At 38.9% G+C, this 21725-nt stretch overlaps 2 protein-coding genes across 6 annotated transcripts; one reads left to right on the top strand and one right to left on the bottom strand.

The window, feature by feature from the left end:
* The first annotated feature begins 23 nt into the window (after nt 1-23).
* cep72 (centrosomal protein 72) lies at nt 24-6481 on the top strand. 2 transcript variants are annotated; one of them, XM_046044066.1, is made up of 14 exons: nt 24-177; nt 410-537; nt 2053-2245; nt 2329-2437; nt 2897-3036; nt 3143-3201; nt 3772-3814; nt 4312-4512; nt 4619-4806; nt 4923-5016; nt 5109-5287; nt 5383-5509; nt 5799-5910; nt 5986-6481. In XM_046044066.1, exons 1-14 carry the CDS (start codon nt 102-104, stop codon nt 6044-6046), a joined length of 1710 nt encoding a protein of 569 aa, XP_045900022.1. In that variant the 5' UTR covers nt 24-101; the 3' UTR covers nt 6047-6481. The 2 variants fall into 2 exon arrangements, with proteins under 2 accessions (XP_045900022.1, XP_045900023.1); XM_046044067.1 differs by having other exon boundaries at nt 4619-4800.
* A 255-nt stretch (nt 6482-6736) lies between these two features.
* On the bottom strand, nt 6737-20464 carry LOC123967819 (tubulin polymerization-promoting protein). 4 transcript variants are annotated; one of them, XM_046044073.1, is made up of 6 exons: nt 20348-20464; nt 19940-20207; nt 13563-13643; nt 12597-12932; nt 8887-9040; nt 6737-8804 (listed from the first exon to the last, which is right to left on the bottom strand). In XM_046044073.1, exons 3-6 carry the CDS (start codon nt 13574-13576, stop codon nt 8595-8597), a joined length of 714 nt encoding a protein of 237 aa, XP_045900029.1. In that variant the 5' UTR covers nt 13577-13643; nt 19940-20207; nt 20348-20464; the 3' UTR covers nt 6737-8594. The 4 variants fall into 4 exon arrangements, with proteins under 4 accessions (XP_045900029.1, XP_045900032.1, XP_045900031.1 ...); XM_046044076.1 differs by lacking the exon at nt 19940-20207 and having other exon boundaries at nt 20348-20421; XM_046044075.1 differs by lacking the exons at nt 19940-20207; nt 20348-20464 and adding an exon at nt 13275-13416 and having other exon boundaries at nt 13563-13594.
* Between the last annotated feature and the right edge of the window lie 1261 nt (nt 20465-21725).

Here is a 21725-nt window from a genome sequence, read left to right on the forward strand (position 1 = left end):
TCACATTAGTTCAATTGTAATCGCTAAAACAGACGGGGCTGTACCGCGTTCAGCAGAAGATTTTTTTGACAGTACCTGAAGGCACCTAAAATTCGAAGAGTATGGCGGCGGAGTGTTTGACAACATTAACAGAGCAGTGGATACGGGACAGATTACAATTAAAACATCCTTGTCTCGGTAATGTTATCTCATGCTATACAAACATTATGTAGGCATAAATACCAACTAACATTAAGGGAAAGCCGTGACTTTTAGGTTTTGTTATATAAAACAGTTGTGGATAGTTTCTTTATCATCGGTGCCTAAGCTAACGGGCAGCTAACAAACATAACATTAACATAAGTGTCACCTGGCGCAAACCAAAGCACCAGAAGCAAATAATGCAGTAACGTTACAGTCTTTTAAACAGGTGATGTCCGCTCGCTGAGCCTCCCGGGGACGTATGAGGAGAAGATAAGACATCTGGGAAACTCACTAAATAATTTTGTCCGGCTTAAGTCCCTGGACCTTTCCTGCAACGCGCTCGTCTCCGTTAAGGTAACTTAGGTTTAAAGTCTTTATAGTGTTTTAATTTGTAAACTTGTTTGTAGAGTAACTCATTTATATATCGAATTATATAGGGGATCATAGCCATATGATGTATACACACAGACTGAAATATTCAAATCCAAGATGTCCAAATGTCTTATTTGATATCTTGGAAAAGTTAGATTCTGTGGGTTTAAAAAAATATCTGGCTGCATGGCATGATTTGTACTGACTGACCAACCAAATGTCCCACTCTAACCACCCCATCATGACCCCAGAGGAACGTTACCTCGTTTGAAGGCAAGGCAAGTTTATTTCTATAGCACATTTAACAACAAGGTAATTCAAAGTGCTTTACATAAAACATAAAAGCAACAGGGAAATATAAAAAAGTTTAAAAGCAACATAAAATATAATAAAAAGTTACAGTGTTACAATCAGGGTTAAAAGAGTTAAATGGAAATATTTAATTAAAAGCAATGATAAAAAGCTAAAAACAAAGAAAAAGTGTAAGTTATCAATCTTAAATATTTAATTAAAAGCAATGGTAAAAAGAAAAGTCTTCAGTCTTAATTTAAAAGAACTGACAGTTTCAGCAGACCTGCAGTTATCTGGGAGTTTGTTCCAAATATACCTATAGTATATTATATATACTTATATATAATAAGTCCTTTAATCCTTGATATATTCTTCAGGTGATAGTAGGCTGACTTTGTAATTGTCTTAATATGGCTCCTCAAATTGAGGTCTGAGTCCATGACTTCACCAAGATTTCTGGCTTGTTTTGTGGTTCTTAACATTACAGATTGAAGTCGAGCACTGACTTTCAATCGTTCCTCCCTGGCTCCAAAAACAATAACTTCAGTTTTATCCTTGTTTAATTGAAGAAAATTCTGGCACATCCAATCGTTGACCTGCTCAGTACAGTTACTCAGCACCCGTATGGGATCATAGTCCCCTGGTGATATGGTTATGTAAATCTGTGTGTCATCTGCATAATTATGGTAACATATTTTGTTGTTTTTCATAATCTGAGCCAGTGGAAGCATGTAAATGTTAAACAAAAGAGGTCCCAGAATGGAGCCTTGGGGAACTCCACATGTCATTTTTGTCAGCTCAGATGTGTAATTACCTATAGACACAAAGTAGTCCCTGTCCTTTAATTAGGATTCAAACCATTTTAGTACTGTGCCAGAAAGTCCAACCCAGTTTTCAAGTCTGTCTAGTAATATGTTGTGGTCGACCGTGTCGAATGCAGCAATGAGATCCAATAACACTAAGACTGAAATTCTGCCACTGTCAGTGTTTAAATGGATGTCATTGAAGACCTTAACAAGAGCCGTCTCAGTGCTGTGGTGTGGTCGAAGTACACTCTACACCTGCCTTACTTCACCAATGTCCTCCCTCACCCAACAAGCATTTTACTAACTTGTATTGGGGGATGTTTTAGGTGACATTGTTATGAATGAGTCTGATTGTAACTGTTGCCTGGCCCTTTTTAAAACTGTATTGTTTCCTCCACAGGGTGTTCAACATTTGAAAGTGCTGGAGAGGCTGATCCTGTACTATAACTGCATACCTTCCCTTGAAGAGGTAGAAGTACTGTACGAGCTGCCAACTTTGAGAGAGCTGGACCTAAGGCTCAACCCTCTGACCAAAAGTCACCCACACTATCGCCCTTATCTGGTGCACGCCATGCCCACCCTACGCAAACTAGGTAAGATGCAGCTATGTTGCCCAGACTGCGATTAGCTCGGCACCGTTTCTTAGCATAACTGAGCGTCCTCCACTGCTTTCTAGATGGCTGCTCAGTCAGAGACACTGAGCGCAAAGCTGCCATACTGCAGTTCTCCTCTGACCTTCTACCTCAGCAGAAGAGCTCATCTTTGAATCATCTTGCTGACCAAAGGTACACTGATTGTCAGATGCTTTAACGTTAAGTGTCTGTGTTTCAGATCAACTTTGACTTGGTAGAAGGTCTACTAATGATCTTGAGGATATGGAAAACACAACAAAACTGATTATAATGTTTGTTGGGTCTAGAGCAGTTTGAAGAAGGACAGAGGAGCTTTGGGAATGTTTGGAAATTGGTTAATTATTCTACCACACTGCACACCTGACTTCTTGAATGCCCATCACTCAGATTTATTCTTGCAACAATGAAGTTTGCCCCCCAAAAATGGGAGTGACTCGGGTGCTTAGTTTTGGAGAAAGCAGCCACGTACGGATCAGTGTAGAGTTTTAAATGTCAAAATTGTTGTAATCCTGGGTGGCAGAAATCCCCACAAAAAGTTACCACTGTCAAAATAAATTCCTTTCCGCTGTTTGCTCGAGTTGTATCTTTGCTGTCTTTGCTTGTGGTTCACAGAAGCAGTGGTCCGAGAATGGCTTTAGTTGATCGCTTAACCAAGAGGCTCTCTCTCCTGACTGACACTGATGACATTTTGTTGAATTTTGTTGCGACGAATCATGGAGACCATGGTGACTCAGTTCACAAGGAGGAAGACGGTAATATGTCAAAGTCCAAAAGCTTATTCTCAAATCAAAACCAATCCTGTAGAGTTTAGGTTTTGTTCTCAAACGTCTATTAATTTCAAACTGTCTTCTGTCTCAGAACCCAAACAGCAAGAATCAGAAGATTTTACAGAACAGAGAAGTTCTACTCCAAAACAGGTGATTTTTATTTCACTCTAGGTGAAACTGGGGTTGGGCAATATGACCAAAAATATTATCACGATAAAACCATTTCATATCATTCGATATCGATAATTATCAAGATATATATCAAATCATTATTTCTTTCAAGTTTAAAGGCTGATTTCTGCTCCTGAGTCAAAATTGAAGATACCAGATGGTTAATTATTGTGGTTCAACTTTTCTTTATGGTGAGAATGTGACAAACACTTGATGCCAAACAGTGGATCTGAGGTAGAACATTCAAAACTATTATGATAAAATCTTTTTCAAAAAATATGATTAGTAAATCTTTTTTTAGTCCCTTTTCCTCAACAAAATAAATATTTTTATAGAAAAATTCAAGGCTAATCAGTCCATGATTAAAAAGAATTAAACCAAATATTTATTGACGATATATTGAACATGTATTATATTGATATTGAGGAAAATTATATTGCAATAATTATCATTGTTGTTTTATTGCACAGGCCTAGGTGAAACACAATTACCAGTAGTACATTTACATTATCGTATATACTGCGTACTACTGTTTTTTCTTTGTTTTAGGAAACTGCTAAATCTATCCTCCGGTATCCCCCCACGAAATATGGTGAGTTTTCACAGCTCTTTGTACTCCAGAGAGTCAATCAGAGATAAAGAGTTAGTCAAGTGCATTGTAGTGTTTTATTAGAAGGATAGAGATTGCAACAGTTGATATGATGTGAACAAGACTTGTTGACTGGTACAATGTCATTTTTTTCTTTTTTAGTCCCAGCTTTAGACATCATGATCCTTAAGCAATTAATCAAAAATCAGCATTTTTGTAGTTGTAATTAAAATGTGCAAATTTGATTTGGTGATTAGAATAGGTCATTAGAGCTGGGTGAAAACAGGATAAAATACCTTTTCTTAAAATAGTTAAATAAAGGGCACTACATTACAGTAGTAGCACCCCTTCATTCATTGTCTTTTCAGTCGTTGACTATGTATAAAACCACCACTAGGGGGAGACAGAAGACAATTCTTGTGTATTTTTAATCATGAACACAAGGTCAGTCTAACAAAGGTCTAATAATATGTTTTATTGTGTCATTTGTAATTGACCAGATAACACAGAGTCCAAAGTGCCACACATGAAGGAACCATCTCATATAAGAAGCTCTAGCTCATTAAAAGTGGCTGAAAGACCAAAGGTGTCCTTTGGCCCCTATGCAGAGAAATGTAGACCTGTGCCTGGAAAACAAAAGCAAAAGGACCTCCACAAACTAACCAGACATGCAGCCAAGGGACATTATACCGCTAATCCTGGTAAGGGCTAAATGTTAGTCCTTTTGTCAGAAGTTATATATCCACAAATACAAAATTTTCACTTTCTTGGCAAGTTGTTGAAGGTGTGTTTTCAACATGTTTCCAGATCAAAGTCGCCATCATAGCTCTTCATTTGTTAATATCCGGCCTCCCAGTCCACGCGGTACTGGTTTGAATCTATCTGACCCATCTAACCCCATTTTACATCCTCCAAGACTGACTTACTCCAGCTTCAACAAGACAGGAGGGGGCTCCAGCCTGGCCCAGCATATGGAAAAGAAAAAAAGGGTTAAAGTTAATTCAGTCTTCTTACTATTTCACATACTGAGTCATTATTCATTTATTCTGAAAAGTCATATTTGAGGTTGCCTCTTCTCTCATATCAACTTCCCTCTAATTTCACCTCACAGGGTAGTTATAGGAAACCCCTGGAGATGCTCCTCAACCTCGTAGACAAACACTGGACAGGAGAGAGATCACTGCATCATAACAACAACTTCCTGTGTGAGTTGGAGTTTGGTTTGGGGAATGTGGTATGTCATTACAGTAGCCTGAGATAATGAATGTCTTCTCATCATCTCTATTTTTGGCTCTAGCTCAGGCAGTCCAGATCCTCTCTATGATGGAAAATGATATTTCCAGCCGGGAGGCCGAGGTCAGGTCCTTAAGACGAGAAGCTGATGCACTGAGCTTTCAAGCGGCTGCACAAGAGGAACAGCACAAAACTGAAGTCCGTAACCACTCTGCTCAGCTGGAGGAGGCTCGCAGCGCAGTTGTGAGTGTATTCAGCTCTAGAAAACAAAGTTGAGCTTTAGAAGGCCATAATCATTATGATGAGCACACTGTGTTTACTGTATTTACTCTACGCAGGGCAAACTAAATGAACAACTGAGGATTGTCTTGGAGGAAAATGTTGCTCTGCAGAAACAGCTCATCAAGTTAGAACGACAGTATCTCAAGTCTATGATGAAAAGTTCGCCAATTACTCAGATTAAAGGTGGGTGTAAATACCAGCAGGAGATACAGATGGGTGACAAATTAAAGGAAAAACCAACATGAAGTGACTTAGTATGGAGTCAGGCAACCTCAAGTGTCCAGAACACCTTCAGTGCTTCTTACCAAACCATGCAGTGAGCCCTGGTGCACAGAAGCATCTGTATTTGATATGTTTCTCCACTTTTTTTATTTAGGTTTTTCCTTTTGATTTGCCCCCCGTCTGTACATATGAGTGAACATTTTGCTGTTTTTCTTACGAACTGTCACACGTTGCGCTTGCACATCCTTAGAGGCTCAGACAGAAGTGGAGGAGCTGAGAAAAGAGATCGAGGGGTTGAGGGAGAAAGTGCAGGAGGCTGAGAAAGTCAAGGAATTGTCAAATATGCTTCAAGAAAACCACAGGTAAGAAGATCTGGGCCATATTAGTGTTGACATTTTTTGCCCTAACACCTAACTGTATTTGTGTACGTACTGCAGATCCCTGGTCGCTACTAATGAGTGTCTGCTAGCTGAGCTGAAGGGAAGTGGGGAACTTTAAAGAAGAATTTCAATGAAGATGCACACCAGGATGAAAGACTATGCCGAGCGTCATATTAGCATTGCATGCGCTGCATGAGGCAGTTACAGACTGTTTTTTTAATTCATTTTTACTTGATGTTCCCAACCCTTGTGTGTTTTATTGTGTTAAAGTAGTGTTTATTATTTCAAAAACACATGTATACGCTGTGTTTGCTTGATGTAAACCTTAACGGGGAAAGGCAATTCATTCAAGAAAGTTTGTATATAAGTGTGTGACAGGGCTGTTATGTAAAATAATTCTAAGGGAATAATGTTAGCAAGAAGGTCATAATGTATATCCCGGATTGGTGGTAAGATTGTCTTTCTCTGTTTGGATATTGTTTTTTTTTTTTTAGGTCACTTGTTCCTCCATCTGCTTTGTACGCTGCAGTGAAATGAATGCATCCAGATTCCAGCTGCACTGTGACTTTATTTATACCTCTGCCTTAGGGCTAGAGAGCCACACACACATGCACTTTCCTCTCACAAACAATAATGCGAGACTTGGTAAACCAGGTTAGAACGTGGATGCTGCTACATCAACTGAATGTAGCTTTAGTTTTTATGTAAATATTACAGGTCACTGGTTGGTTTAACTGTTGTAGAGTTTTACAGTGATCTTGAAAAAGCCGGACAAAGAAAGTAAAACATTATGTTTCGACTGACACCCTTTAACCTAATCAGCAGAGATTCTCTTTTTTTATTTTCAATAAAGCACTACAAATCATGAACACACATTAAGCGGTCTAAAGAACAAGAACAAAAACACCGCATGCAAGTTATTTGGAGAAAAAAAAAAGACATCGTCGTTCCTCCACATTAAAGGTGAACAGTATTTGGCATTAAGCACAGAAAACAGATCATACTTGAGCTACTTCAGCAGACAAAAGCTAACACAATGATAGTTGCTAGTTTTGCACTTGATGCATGATTCTTCATCAGCGGAGGCTACAAGTAGTGCGTGACATGAACACTGTCATTATGATGGAAAAATATTATACAAAATTATTTTGCTTGTTTTGCAATTTTCCCTTTTATCTCATATAGTATGTAAGAATACAACAGTAAAACCCTGCTTTTGTTTTGAGTTGAATTTGTGCCTAGGATGTTGGTACCACACATAAAAGGTACTCTAAATCTTTACCAACAAATATAATAGCATTGGAGCGTAGCTGACTTTGTATATGTACAGGTTGATACATATTGATTTCAAGCAATACACGATTTTATCATGATCCCACAATTTAAATGTTTGTTAGAAAATAAAATATTTAAGTCTCTCCAGTAGTCTGTCCTCACAGCAGGCACAGCAGTTCAGATAGGATGACTCCTACTGTCATCTATATGCTTCTGAATCAAATGCAATATACATAACATGCACAAAGTACAGCAATACAGGGGAGAAAAAACAACAACATATGAAGCCAGTGTCATAAATTAAGCCATGTGGCTATAACGTTTTAGAATATACACTATCTTACCACAAATGTATAAGAACTACTGTATAGAAATCTGATGAGGAAATATAAGTGAAGTGTTAAAAATACAATCTTGTACAACTGAGCTCATCTACTGTGGATTAGAGCTTCCTCCTTCAGCTGAATTCAACCAATTTAAAATTCAAAATGCATGTTAGCAAAATGGTTTGTGTGTAGGTAAATACAATAGGGTCTGAAAAGAAAATGGGAAACTCCTGTTATATTATTGTTCTGTGTTATAAGCAGGTCCATTTAAAGGTTTACATGGCAGGAGTTATATTTTAACATATTCACAGATGCAAGAGGATATGGCAGAGGTGAAAAAGTGAACTAAATAGTTTATTTGCAAAACACTTAAAACAAGTTGACAAAACCCTCCATGTATAGTTCTTGGTTTGAGCTGAAGGCAAATTATTCAAATGACAGCGTGGGTTTATGAAGTAAAAAAAAGTAGATTTCATAAACACAGTTGTCAAGTGGGGATGGCGGACGAACAATTTAAGTTTTCAAAAGAAATAAACATTGATAATATCTAAGTCAAAAATATGTGTGCCAATTATTGAAACTCAGCAAAACAAATTAAAAATGTATCTCTTCAGCTAAATATGGGAATAGAAAGAATTCCATTAAAAAGTGCAATGTTAATTCATCAAACTGTCCCACTTTGTTTTTCTTGGCATGTTGTTTCAATTGTGCTCAATAAATATTATAAGGCCCTATCATAACAACAAAGCTTCAATATTCATAGCATAGCAGTTTCTCTTGTTTGTTCTCTTCAGTGTTTGGAAGTAACTTGACAGGAATGTACCAGCTGGTGATGACTTCGTAAAAATAGATGTAAACATTTTTTCCAGTTCTCACACTTCACAAAGAGAGGAACTTAAAAACATCTCTCTCTCTCACTCACACACACACACACACACACACACACACACTTACACACACAAAGATAAATGGGTGGGAAAATATATGAAATCCTATTCTTTTGTGCTTTCTTTGAGTACTTTTTTAATAGAAAATTATCCTAGTAGTAGATCAAATGTTTATTTCTCACATGGGTTTGCCCACGGTGGGTTTATTCACTTTCTTTTCGTATGACCCTCGATGTTTGTATCCCGAGACGTATCCGGAAGTGTCAACTATGTCTTCTCTTCCCGCCTTACCCTTCCCACGGCCGGTGGGGTCAAAACGCTCCTTGTGTGACCCTGTAAACTTGGTGGTATCCGTGAGACGGCTCACTGTTGGGGAAGCCACGGCTCTCTGTGAGGAAGTTTTTAAAGCATCTGAGTTTATTCTGTGATTGCTGGTATGAAATTAGTATTATTCACACTTTGAGTCTTACCGTGACTCCCGCGATGATGGGTGCCTTCCCCTCAATCAGCTTGAAGACCTCAGCCTCGGCCTCCTCTCCAGTCTTATCTTTATACTTCTTCCTGGCCAGCTCTCCGAGAGCAACCTTGAACTCGTCGTACGTGATGTTGCGACAGGATTTCTTCCTGAAATACAGGTGGGAAAGGAGCTTATGCGTCACAGTAGGCCTAGCACATAAACCCCACCCATAAATGATTTGCTCAACTGTGTCTCCAGGGATACAAACGCTTGATTTAGGTTTGCTTTCTAAGTAGGTCTTTTCCACAGCCTCTCAGTAGAGTTTGAAAGCCTAAAATGAGAGTGTACTGTAGTGTACACAGCCATGTGTGATCACTTCAACATGGCAGATGTAAGACACAGCATGGGGATGGTATCCCACTGAGATAAACAATGAGAGCACGTTCACTGTTTGGATCTGGTCTCCCAGTGTATCTCGGTTCTTAACTGTCATCTGAGCAACTCCATATACTTACACGCATACCTGTAGGCTGTATATGTGTCTCTTCATGTCATGTATCACATTGAGTTCAGTTCCGATGTCAGCTTGAAGCATTTATACCTGCTGAATGCAAGTACCTGGAAGGTTATTGTGAATCCCTATGCTCTCATATAAAAGATGAAACTGTTGTAACCACTGACAATACCATACCACAGATCATCATCATTCATTCTCCTTCTGAGAGTACTCCAGTTGTTTTAACTGGCCATGTGCCCGTTTCACTTCCATGTTAAAAGTGCATAGTAACACTAACACAAACACAAACAGCCACTGCTGTGGTGATAAATCACCTAAACAACAGTCTATAAAGCCTGCAGTCTCCCCGGGCAACATGCTGTCATAGCAACAAGCTACAGTAAACAGGGGTGTTTGGGTTTATTATTAATTTGACTCATCCAGTGACCCGTTTTTGTTTGGGCGAGCCATCAGTGTTGAACATTTGAGCGCTCCATTCCTCTGCGCCTGTTCCATGCTGTCTATTGTCAGAGGGGAAACTGGACTTCCAGTTGCCGTTTCTGTCCAAGGAAGATAACTGTGTGTCCTCTGCGGATCTCCCCATACAGAGCTATTAAATTCTCCAAAGTATACAAATGATTAAGCTGTGTAAATAAACAGCAAGTCAGAATCTGAGGAGGCTGTGATAAGGTTAAAAAGGACAAAGGTCAGAGGGCGAGTGGAACTTCATTTTCATTCTGGATACTGCGGTAGCTGACCTGTTTATTTACATAGTTGAACCATCTGCAAAACAGTATCCCTATGGATCTGACACAGTAGTTGGCTGAATCTGTTTCATGCATGCTCCTGTACCACCTACAATCATGTTCAGTGATGAGGAAATACTGTACAACCTGGAAAATGAAGCCACCATAAAACCACGCTAGTAATTAATTAGTCCACGCTAGATTTCTACCTCGTCCATAGTGTATGCCGTGGTGTTCTGTTTCCTAGCAGGCAGACAGCACAGCAGAGGCTCAATGTGGTGCAGCAGGCATGATAAAGATTCATTCAGCCATACTGTGATTAGCTAGTCCTCATTAAGATTATTAATTTTTCACATGCAAGCAAAGAGCTTTGACACTGATTAAAGGAAAAGTGTAGTGTGAATCTCAGTCATGCCTGGAGTCAGAAACTACATGAAAATGAGCCCCTCCCCCAGTCTGTACCTCCTTTTATCCTGTGGCTGCATCTGAAGTGTACACACACAACACTCTTTGTACTCTTTCTACTGTACTGTCCTCATGAATACACTGGTGGTGGCATAAGCCAGACAACAGAGCCTACAAATTCACATGCCAGAAACACATCCAAGGACCTAATCTATACAACATTGCACATATTCACCACAAAAAACATGCTTGTTTCCCTTAAATCCTTAAAGTGGTTACACCATATTGTTTGCACATTTCTAAATATTACTCACCAATGGAGCGGGATGTAAACAAGCTTTAAACCTGCATATAGCTTTAAGTTCCCTCTCTAGTCTTGCCAAGAAACATTTTCACAGCAATAAGCACGAACACCCATTGCCATGCCAACTGGGTTGATGTGGGTGATGCAAAGTCCGGAAAAATAAGAATACTTCTTTTTCATTACTGTAAGAAGTCATGATTGCTATTTTAATATACAATATGTTCGACATCTTTTGGGGTGTAGAAATGCAACGGACTGGATAATAAAGCATAAAATTATAAAGATGCATAAATAAACCTGATCAAATATGTAGTCTCTTGTATCTGAAGCCACACTCATGGCCTTTGGTAAGCTATATTTGAGAACTGAATATAGCCATTTTAGCTAGACAGCTTGCACTGTACTGTTTGTTTGTAATAGTAGTAGTCAATAAGTCCTACTTTTGTGGAAATACATTTACTCCTGGAGCTGCTTTTTGAAATATTTAATCTCTCCTGAACACAATTTCATTGTAAAGATGGGAATAAACAGTTAAATAACACAGAAAAATAACACTAAAAACCATTTTGGAATCTCCTGTATATAAGTGCGTACACAAAGTGACTAAGATTGAACTATGATTACACACCAGCAGAAGATGGAAAATCCACTAAATCAATATGAGATTCCGAAGCAGACATTTTTCATGGCCTCTCCACTCCTGCAGTAAGACGGGATGACGAGTGGCTTTGAGCCATACTCTTCTATTCTGGTGCTGTCTAGCAGAACAATCTTTATTGACAAAATTCAACCAGGATTTAAAAAAAATCCAAAGCTGCTTTGTGTATGAATGAACATCTCCATAATAACCATGTGCAAAAAAACATACAAATCCACATAGCCCTGTCCTCTCTTACACCAACTGGATTCTTTGCCATTTAGGATACAACTGTATGTGCCTTACTGCATGTGGCCAACACTATAACAATACTAACACATCTACAGTACTCTGTTAATGTGTTGTTAGCAGACACTTTAGACTTAGTAAACGTAAGCACAGCTGTATAGGTGAAATGTTTTTTCTTTGGAGAAATAATATTGAGGTCACAACTTATTATTAGACTCTACTTCACTTAAATAAAGCAGTTAAGGATGAATCAATCTGGCCTGAGGAGCTACAGGATGAGCCATCTTGACCTCTTGCTGTGGCTGCTGTTTCTGATGGACAGCCTCAGCTGAGCCGACTCAATGTAAGAAACAAAGGCATCTTCCAAAATACTGCCTGAAAACATGGAATTCAATAACTACAAAATTTGCATGCATTTTCTGTTTGACAACCCTACAATCCAACCTGAGTCAGTTTTCATGGCCCTTGCTGTCAGTACATATCTGTCAACGAGGTTGGTGTGTGTTTTACTTGACTGTTTGCTAAAGATGATGCAATTGGTTCAGTTCTCTGAACATTAATGAAATAGGAAAAAAATCCTTTTTCCAGAGAAAGTTTTCATCTCCACTTCTGTGTTCTTACAACCACAATGCTAACATGTCTGCACAACTTTAATGGGCTTTCAGGCATGCTTATCTGAATGACGGCCTGTAGTCATCTCTTTTGCAGCAACAGTAAAGTAACATTATGTAGTAAAAGAACACAATCCCGTCACATCTTGGCTGATGTTGGCAGAATAATTAAGGGCAACTAAAACAGACTTTTGGACAGTGTAAATTAAAAGCTCAAACATGCTATGAAAATACTTTTAGCCTTTAGTGCACAATACATTTGGTGCCTTCCTTACTTGACTTTGCTGAAGACGATGTCCACGTCAGTGAGGGTGACGTTCTTGCCATCAATCACGCCACAGTCCTTGCAGAGCTTGGACCAGTTCTTGCCATGCATCTCTTTGCCGGTAGCACGGGTGTCACCATGGATGGCGAAGCGCCGAAATGACTCTTCCAAAGCGGTCACCTCCACTGGTGTGGACGAGCCCATACCTCCTTCACTGGTCCCATTTGACTCAGATGAAAGCCTTTTGGACGCCCGGTCTTTAGACTGTTCACTGTGCGGCCGTAAAGGGACTGAGCCCATATTAGGATGCTTGGCTGTCTGGACTTTAAAGTCATCTATGTTGTCTCTGAAAGGGGAAAAATACAACATCATCTGATCATCCATGTTATGTCTGAGTTATACATGACAGTTTTCAATGGAGGTAATACAAAAATGTTGTGCATGCACTGAAGCCACTGAAACCACACAACTGAATATCCAAAATACAAAAATAATACAAGTGAATTGAGAGGAAAAGTCATTGGGACATATAATATTACAACATTAAATAATTCCAATATATATCCAATAGAAAAAGATATTTATTCACAACCTGTACACCATAGAGGAGGAGGAGGATTTTTGGCAGAAATACATCTGATCTAACCCTGTTCTGCAAGACTTGCAACAAACAAACAATGCCTCATACCATAAGGTCAGGTTGCAGCTTGCTAATGTGTCTATGGGCTGTCCCTTTTTTGTACGGTACTTCTATGTTACAGGCAAGATTACACTCTCCAGAGGCCAGGGGTGCTCACACTGCCTGTGAATGGGCAGATGTCTTACGTGTTCTGGCACAGAGGTGAAGGATATAAATAGACCTCTGTGGAATTCAAAGGCACACAAATCAAGAAGACAGAGCCGATGGATATGTGGACTAAAACACACAAAATGTGAAGTGAGGGCTCATAAACCTCAGATGACTTCTAAAACTTACTTCTGGTCTGCCATGCTTGTGCTGGAATTTGGTTCCTTCTGTGCAGTGCTTGGATTAGCTGACTTTTGTTTTCTTTTTGTGCTGTGGAAAAGATAAGAACGGAGGTGAACACTGTGAGAGGATGTGCCTGTACATATGTGAGTGCCCAGGAGTGGAAGGCTTGATAAAGAAAAGAATAAAAAGGAAGCATTTAACGTAGCATCACTACAAAACGTACAATATTCTAGTCTTGTCTTCATCTTTCTTTAATCATGCTCCAATAAAAACATATTTATGACATAATATCTAATCCAGTCTGACACACATTCACAGATCTACATTTAAGGAAAACCCTTCAGTATGACATGAATAATAACCAAAACTTCAAAAGGAACAAGATCAAAATCCTTTTCATCATCATTAACACCAAATTCCTTCCAGATAACGTCTGTCTGTTAGTTTTTGTTTATTGTGACACATCTTTAAAGGTCAGATTGCATGATGAGCAAACAACCTCACTTCTCTCTCTTAATAAGATGATTTCATTCAGGGATCCCTCTCTAAACATATCATCATCCTGATTTGCATCTCTAAGTACAGAGCAGCAGCATTTCACATTCTCAACTCAGCGTCACACTTGAACGACATCTGAAATGCAGAAAAACCTAATTACTATCATGCAAAATACCCCCCTCTGCTATTTCTATTAAGTTAATTATAACGTAACCTAACTGTATTTGTAGCAAGTGACGATGCTCTGCTCACCTTTCAGCTGTTCCCATACTTAGCTCAGCATCCTTAAAGGACGTGTGTTGCCATGGCAAAGTACACACCAACAAAGTTTCTAAAACAATTTTGCCAGTAGTTACACTTGCTACAGTTTAAACAGATACAAACAAGATGCAAACCGGAGAGAGATGCCGTGTCCCATGGACTAAACCGTCTGATCCAGCTAGCAAAGTTTCAAGCAAGTCCCTCAAGTCACTAATAAAGTGCTTTCACTCACCCACAAGTGGCACCATGTAAAGCCAAGGGTTATGTTTCCACAACCCTGTGGCCAACAATTACAAATGTGACCTTGCTAAGTACAGTCAACACTTAAATGGGTACAAAAGTGCCAAGATTGACACTGCATAAAGCCATTATAATTCATTCTTAGGGGGGAAAAAGAAGAGATTATTAATGATGAATAATGGCTTTCAGAGCACCAGACACTGGGAACCCATTGTCTAATACTCGTGGCTTCTCTGTCTGACCCATGCCCATGTCTTCACACATACACACATGGTGACATCGCAGAGTACCACTATTGATGGCAAGGTTTTTGTAGTCATATGTCATCGAGGACTCAGGCCAAGACAATCCAGATAGAGTTACTGCAGTTGTTGAAGCCTTGATCTTTTATTTCTCAACCATACATACCAATGAAGTACACACGTACAATATATTTAGACTAATAACTCACAAATCCTCAGTATTGTACTGTAAAGGAAAAAAGAAATTTAAAATGATACTACACAGCCCTTATAACCGTGCCATACTTGGGAATAGGACTGGGTTAAAAAAAAAATCGATCTCCAGATTACAATTTTCATTTTAATGATCCAATAAAATCATATGATCGATCTTGGATTTCTTATTGAATATGCGTCAATTTGCACTAAATGTTATGAGCATGCTGTGTGTTACAAATGGTACAGTTTAATATTCTTTGGTTGCCTGTTTTGGTCCACAATTTTGTAACAGTGGAATATATTTACAAATTAGCCTATAATTTTCACAGTTGTTAAATTTTTCAAAGAAGACAACATTGTTACACACAAGAAATTAAAAAGTTCTAAGCATAATTTCTAAAAAGTGCTTTCATATCAATGCAATATTAGTATTCATCTGATGTAATTTCATCCTCAAGAATCAAATATATTGGAATCTAAACACATGGAATTGAGATATTGAATGAAACTGGGATATTATTATATATCAATGCTTGGAAAATGAGACACCAATGTGTTTTTTTACTTCTTCATGGAACTAGTAGAATCACATCCAGGGCAGCAACTTCTTATTTTTAAACAGTGATTAATCTGTTGATTTATTTTATTTGCTTGAACATTTAGTCTGTAAAATGTCAGAAAATAGTGAAAAATGTCCACCCAGGTTTATCAGGTGACATTTTCAATTTACAATCAACGACCAAACGACAAGGCAAAAGAGATTCAATTTACAAAAGATATTCATTTTAAGATCATATAAAACAGACAAGCAGCAAATTAATTACATTTGAGGAGCTGGAACCACAGAATTTTGGGCATTTTTGCTTGATGAAAAGACTTTAACTATAAATTCATTTTCAAGACTATTGGCAAATAATTTTGTGAAAAGTGTTTCAGCTCTAAAGTTTTTGTTTGTGATTGACTCATTTATGATCAATAGGATTTCACTGTAATGCAAAGGAAGGAAAGCATATGTTATTACAATTAATAACCTGTGTTTCATGTGTGTAGGTTTTGATGTTCTCCGGTTCAGTAGCTTCATCATTATCGGCTTTACTTTCAGTGGGGATCCACATCCTTTCAAATGGATTAGCCACTTGCTCTGTGTTTCCCTTTGTGCTTCAACAACAGCAGTAAAATCTATGTGAAACAAAGGAATCTTTTCACTCTCCTCCTTCAATTTATAGTCAGTAGTTTCAAGTGCATGAGTCCTCTCAGTACAACAAGCCTCCTCAAACCACATCATGTTCAATACATGAGAGAGGTCATTAACACTGCAGTCCAGTGGCCTGAACACATACTCAGATGAAAGGAAATCTAGTGCTCTGACAGCTTTTTTTGATTGTATCATTATTGACTGTGTATCCTGTATAGAGGAGAGACCATTTGGTACAGTAAAGCTTTACCTCAACGAGAGGCTGTTTCTGGTAGGGCTGCACAATTAATTGAAATATTATCCACATCGCAATGTCCAAATCGCTGGAGCTACAATTTTTTGATAAAGGAAAAATGTGTCACAACATACCATTATAAATGAAGCACTGTGTTGCTACAGAGATGCCCTGGGCCTGCAAATAATATTCTCCTGATGTAAGTGAACATGCCTGTTTGGTACAGACCCCAGCAAAAATCACATCATCATCATTTTCATATTTTTTCAGTGAAAATGAAATACAAAAATGATCATTCCCTCTAAAATTGTGACTCATATAGCAATGGCAATATCTGTCAAATAATTACAATGTGATTTTTTTGCCTGTGGTTCAGCCACAGTTTTGTCTGTATCTTTTATTCTGCCCCACTTTGCCACATTCACAACAAGAAGCCATTTGGTTAAGGGCAGATCTCCAGAGACAAATCTGTGACTGGATGACAGCATGCTTACATACACTCGCCTTCTGGCAATACACTGCACAGATGAGTGCTTTAACTATAAATTGACCTATTTTGAACTGCAACTATTCATAGCAACAATACGCTGCCATGGCTGGAACATTCTATTCATTCTCGAGGGAAGAGATCAGCCAGTAGAGAACATGCAGGCTGAAATACCAAAAAATTAAAAAATCTGTGTTTAACTCTTTGGCAGATGGTGTTTAACTCACAAAATTATGACACTCTTGCCAGAGTGATGTGACGTGCATGTTTGTGTGTGTAGCCTGCTCCTCCATCATGCCATCGTGGTGAGTGGGCATGCAGTGATTCAATCTGCTTTATATCTAGATCAGTGAGCTTTACAGGCTGCTGCTGTGGACGTGAGAATGTTACTCGATTAAAGCGTAAAATAGAGACGGTCATGACCACCCTAAAGCCCCCACACTCATCTCCATGTATAGTACACCATGTTTAGTGCATAAACCTCCATTATTGTCCTGAAACTATTAAAACACATCCATGAGGGAAAGGTTTGATGGTTCAAGCTCCTTAAATTTGAGAAATCATCTATTATAGATAACTTTTGTGTTTCTGACTTTTGCTCAGACAAAATAAGGAATATGGTGACCTCACCTTGGTCTCAAGGAAATAGGGACATTTTTTGTTTTGTTTTTTACTCTTTAAGCTGTGGTGGGCACTGCGTGGCTAAATGTTTTATAGACCAAACAACTGATCAAATAATAGAAAAAATAACCTGGCTATTAATGATAATTAAAGGAATTGTTAGTTGCAGCCCTAATGAACCACACTGTTGGCACTGGGTAACATATTCTTTCATTACAATGAACATGGGCATTGTAGTTAAGCCCACATACACCGTTTTGGTTGGGTTCATGGTTCATGGTTTAAAACGTATATGATGTAATCTGACACAACCCTGGTTTCGATTCCAGGGATTCCTCTCTCTCGCTCTTATTCTCTCTCTGCATCTCCACTGTAAATCATCTAGTAAAGGCAAAAAAATACTCTTTAGTGCACCAATGGTGTATTACTCCACGACTGTTAATAGAGTGCCACAGACAGCATGCAGGAAACAGTGAGAAATGCGTTGTTGGTTTTGGTCTATTCATGGAACTTGTTGATAATAACAAAAATATGGAAGCCCTTTTCTTCAACATTGTTTCAGGGCTGCACCACCTGACACCACAAAATACAACCTCTTAACCATTTCCCAGTTTGACCACAGTCCTCCACCAGTCCTCACGCCCCCCCCACCTTGAAGGCACAAGGAAAGAAGGCATGACATCAGTATGCTGGAGCTGAGGTCTGAGGTCACCACCACGCTGTCTCTGTCAGTCCTCGCCTCCCTAAACCCTTTAACTGCTCTGTGAGTCAAAGAACTTGGCAAGCATTGTGCAGTAGAAAAACAAGATGTTAGAAACAAGCTACAGTGGTTATAGCTGGCAGCAGCAGCAAGCCAAATAGAGGTATGAGGCAGAGTAAAGAAAGCCCGGGGGTCCTTATGCAACCCCACATTTGAGAGGAATATGTGATGCCAGAGACAGCAGAAGTGTCCCTGACATGGTTCAGAGGGAGAGAGGCCTGTTTGAGCCAGCAGCAATTTAGCTCTGAGTACAATCTGGTTAAAGATTTTAGAAGCCAGACTGTGCTATATAATGTTGCACCTAATTAATTAAGCTAACAAATTTTAAAGTCTTTGTAATGTCATGGAAAAGCTATCTAATGTCTTTATCTAGCAGCCACAAATGCTGAAAAATGAAACACACAATGACAACTGTTCCCTAATGTTAAGGTCAACGCGAATAAATGTCTTACTACTGTGTACTAAAGACAATGCTGTCGGTCTACAACACCTTATTTTGCCCAAAAGCAATCCCTTTATTTTGTAACCCTGACCTGAATTTGAGTCATCACAAACAAATAGGTTAATTTACACTCTGAGGTTAATTGTTTCTGACAGAACACGAAGGCTCTTGGAACCAGTGCAATGAAACCTAGAACAGTGAAATCTGGGATAAATTCACTGACTGTGTCTTCTTCTCATGCATCCATAATTCAACCTATGGGGAGAACATGGCTACAGAACCATTCACTGAGAAGAAGTAAACACATTACCTTCCTTAGGTGTAGCCTACTGTCTTTGAATGACACTTCTCACAAAATAAAGCATTGATAACTTCTTTTCTACTGGTATCACCAGTGTCCAAGCTGAATCTAATTCATTGCTGAACATTTTTAATTTGCTTTCAAGCTATCAATTAAACACAGTACAACAGCAATTACATATTACACAATATTAATTTTAATTGCCTCCTATTTCCTATCTTTAAGAGCCAAATTCACAGAGAATCAGGAAGCTAATAAAAGAGGGTATTAATCTTTTTTCATGCATAATTATGTAACTACCTACATGCAACCCAACAGCTTGGCATAAGGCTGCAGCCACAGGGCAAACGCATTGTCAATCATTCTTTCTAACCAATAATGATGCTTATTGAAGAACCTTTTCCTGGCTCCCGTCGAAAGATAAACAGAGGAGAAAAAGCTCATGTTTATGTTACAGGAGATGGCTGCAGCTGCTGGTTGCACCGGTGTGTCTGAGGGAAACATGTTACATAAACTTGCAAATGCCAGTTTCACACAGAGGCCACGTGATCAGTATGTTGTCAGCCCCTAATGCATGTCTGCAAATGCAGAACATGGCATTATCGGTAAAACAAATAATTTAAAAAATCATAATATTTTTACTCTTGGGTAAAATAGACTATGCTGTTATTACGTTATTACAGCTCAAAGGGCATCTTATATTGCAATTTCAGTATCGAGGAAGCATGCAGAGACATGAAAACTAAACAAAAAGCACACCAAGGAATCAGATGAATTTGTGGGGGATGGCATCGAATTCTTCCTTTTTGATATTGTGAAAACATGCAGGTCTACCACGAGCCAGCACAAGCTACAAGTCGCTTCAGCTTATAAAGTGATAGTGTCAAATTCAGTTTTAATCACCTGGTGATGTGATCCTCCACCTTTTTAGTCAAGTTCACAAAACCATAATTGCGCGTCGCGAGTCTTGAAGTGTTTTTCCTCCCCGCTGCCTGAGCTCAAGTCTGCCCAGTGGCTCAGTCTCACCGAGATGCTGAAGAGAAACCAGGCCGCTGATTGGCTGCCGCGGTGTGCGACGAGTTGTTTTCCTCTTGCCTCGCTGTTGTGGGCTTTGATGGTGCTACAGTGCTCAGTGGAGATCTGATAAACAAGCAGTTTGAGCTCTGAGCATCTTTTTGGGGGGGCGGAGATGGAAGATGCAAACAAAAAACGTGGATGGTTTTATTTGGGGATCAGTACAGTTTCATGACGTCCATGTGTGTGATCATGTGCCATATAAAAAGAATGCATCTGAGAGGTATGGTCACTTACAATAGCAATAATCCTGGCTCTTGTCCAAGCAGGGGAGGGCTTGATGGTGGGTTGGACTGTTGGTGGCCAAGGGAATTGAGTCTAGGGACTACACTTTATATCATGATGAAAAATTCCCTGTTGGCAAAACAAATCAAATACATCCTCTCAAAAAGGATGCTTACATTCCCAAAACTGCCCACTGAACCTTACACATCTGATGTCAAGCACACTAATGTGTTACACAACCAATAGTAGCCTAATGGCTGTACAGTGATGGATATTATGTAATCCATAGCCTTGCTGATAGTTCAAATACAATTCAAAGACAGGGGAAAGTGGTAAAAACACGCGTGCCTATGAGGAACAGAAAGGGATCAGAATAGTGAGTTCAGCATGATGAAAGCGGCTTGAACTGAGGGTAAACACTTGGTGACATAATAGTGTATCTCAAGCTGCTTCAATTGCGCCGCCGTGTGGTTACTAGCTCCCTTTACTATCAAATAGAGCTATGTTGCCAAAACCACACACCATAGCCTACGTTAAAGGAACCTGATGGCTTAATCTTGAATTTTTACTAAACGTCCAGTGGACCAAACGACTTCCCATGTTGTTTCATGTTGTTCCATCATCTATATTTCTCCTGATATGAGAAATATACTGTTGGTGTGAGATCATGAGGCTCACTTTAATGAAGCAAATGTCATGAATAGAGAGCTGCATATCTTTCTTAGGAATGTCCCCTTTCAGGGAAAATAATAGAAGAAATCTCAACAACAGAAGGGCAAAGCATTAATGTGTACAAACACCTTGTTTAGTTGTGTAATTACATCATGGATTAATGGCCTCATTGTATCATGTTTCATAGGACATACGGTAGCAAACAATAAAAAGATGGAAAAAACAATGTAATTTACATACAGGGATTGACAAGGAGTGTAAATTGCTCTGGACTTTTGGCGCAAGTATTTAGTACTGTACTTAATTACAAATTTGAGGTACTTTGAATATTTTCATCTCATGCCACTGTCTACTTCTACTCCACTTCATTTCAAAGGGAAATATTGTACTTTTTAACAGTTTTAGTTACCTTACAAATTAAGGTTTTTGCATACAAAACATGTGAAAAAAGTACAAGCATAGCTAAAATGATTAATGGACTGACAGAAAATGAATTGACAACTACTTTGATAATTGTTTCAGTCATATCATACAAAACATTTCATGGTTCCAGTTTCTCAAATTAGCTGCTCCAATCCCTATGTCAAATTCCAGAATAAAATAGATGCATAAATGTACTTATTTTTAAATGCAATACCAGCAAGGTAGATCACAAATGACATGAAGTCCTTTATGGAGCATACACAGGCCTGCTTGGATTACTCACGAAGGAGAACAT

The sequence above is a fragment of the Micropterus dolomieu genome, linkage group LG03 (assembly GCF_021292245.1).
Source record: "Micropterus dolomieu isolate WLL.071019.BEF.003 ecotype Adirondacks linkage group LG03, ASM2129224v1, whole genome shotgun sequence".
NCBI classification, from domain to species: Eukaryota; Metazoa; Chordata; class Actinopteri; order Centrarchiformes; family Centrarchidae; genus Micropterus; species Micropterus dolomieu.

Coding starts and splice junctions, on each gene's coding strand:
- LOC123967819 (XM_046044073.1), bottom strand. Junction 9,041..12,596: donor ATCGTCTTCAGCAAAGTCAA/GTAAGGAAGGCA, acceptor CCTGTATTTCAG/GAAGAAATCCTGTCGCAACA. Junction 8,805..8,886: donor CCATCATCGCGGGAGTCACG/GTAAGACTCAAA, acceptor ACTTCCTCACAG/AGAGCCGTGGCTTCCCCAAC.
- cep72 (XM_046044066.1), top strand. CDS start 102: ATGGCGGCGGAGTGTTTGACAACATTAACAGAGCAGTGGATACGGGAC. Junction 2,246..2,328: donor GCCCACCCTACGCAAACTAG/GTAAGATGCAGC, acceptor ACTGCTTTCTAG/ATGGCTGCTCAGTCAGAGAC. Junction 2,438..2,896: donor AATCATCTTGCTGACCAAAG/GTACACTGATTG, acceptor TGTGGTTCACAG/AAGCAGTGGTCCGAGAATGG.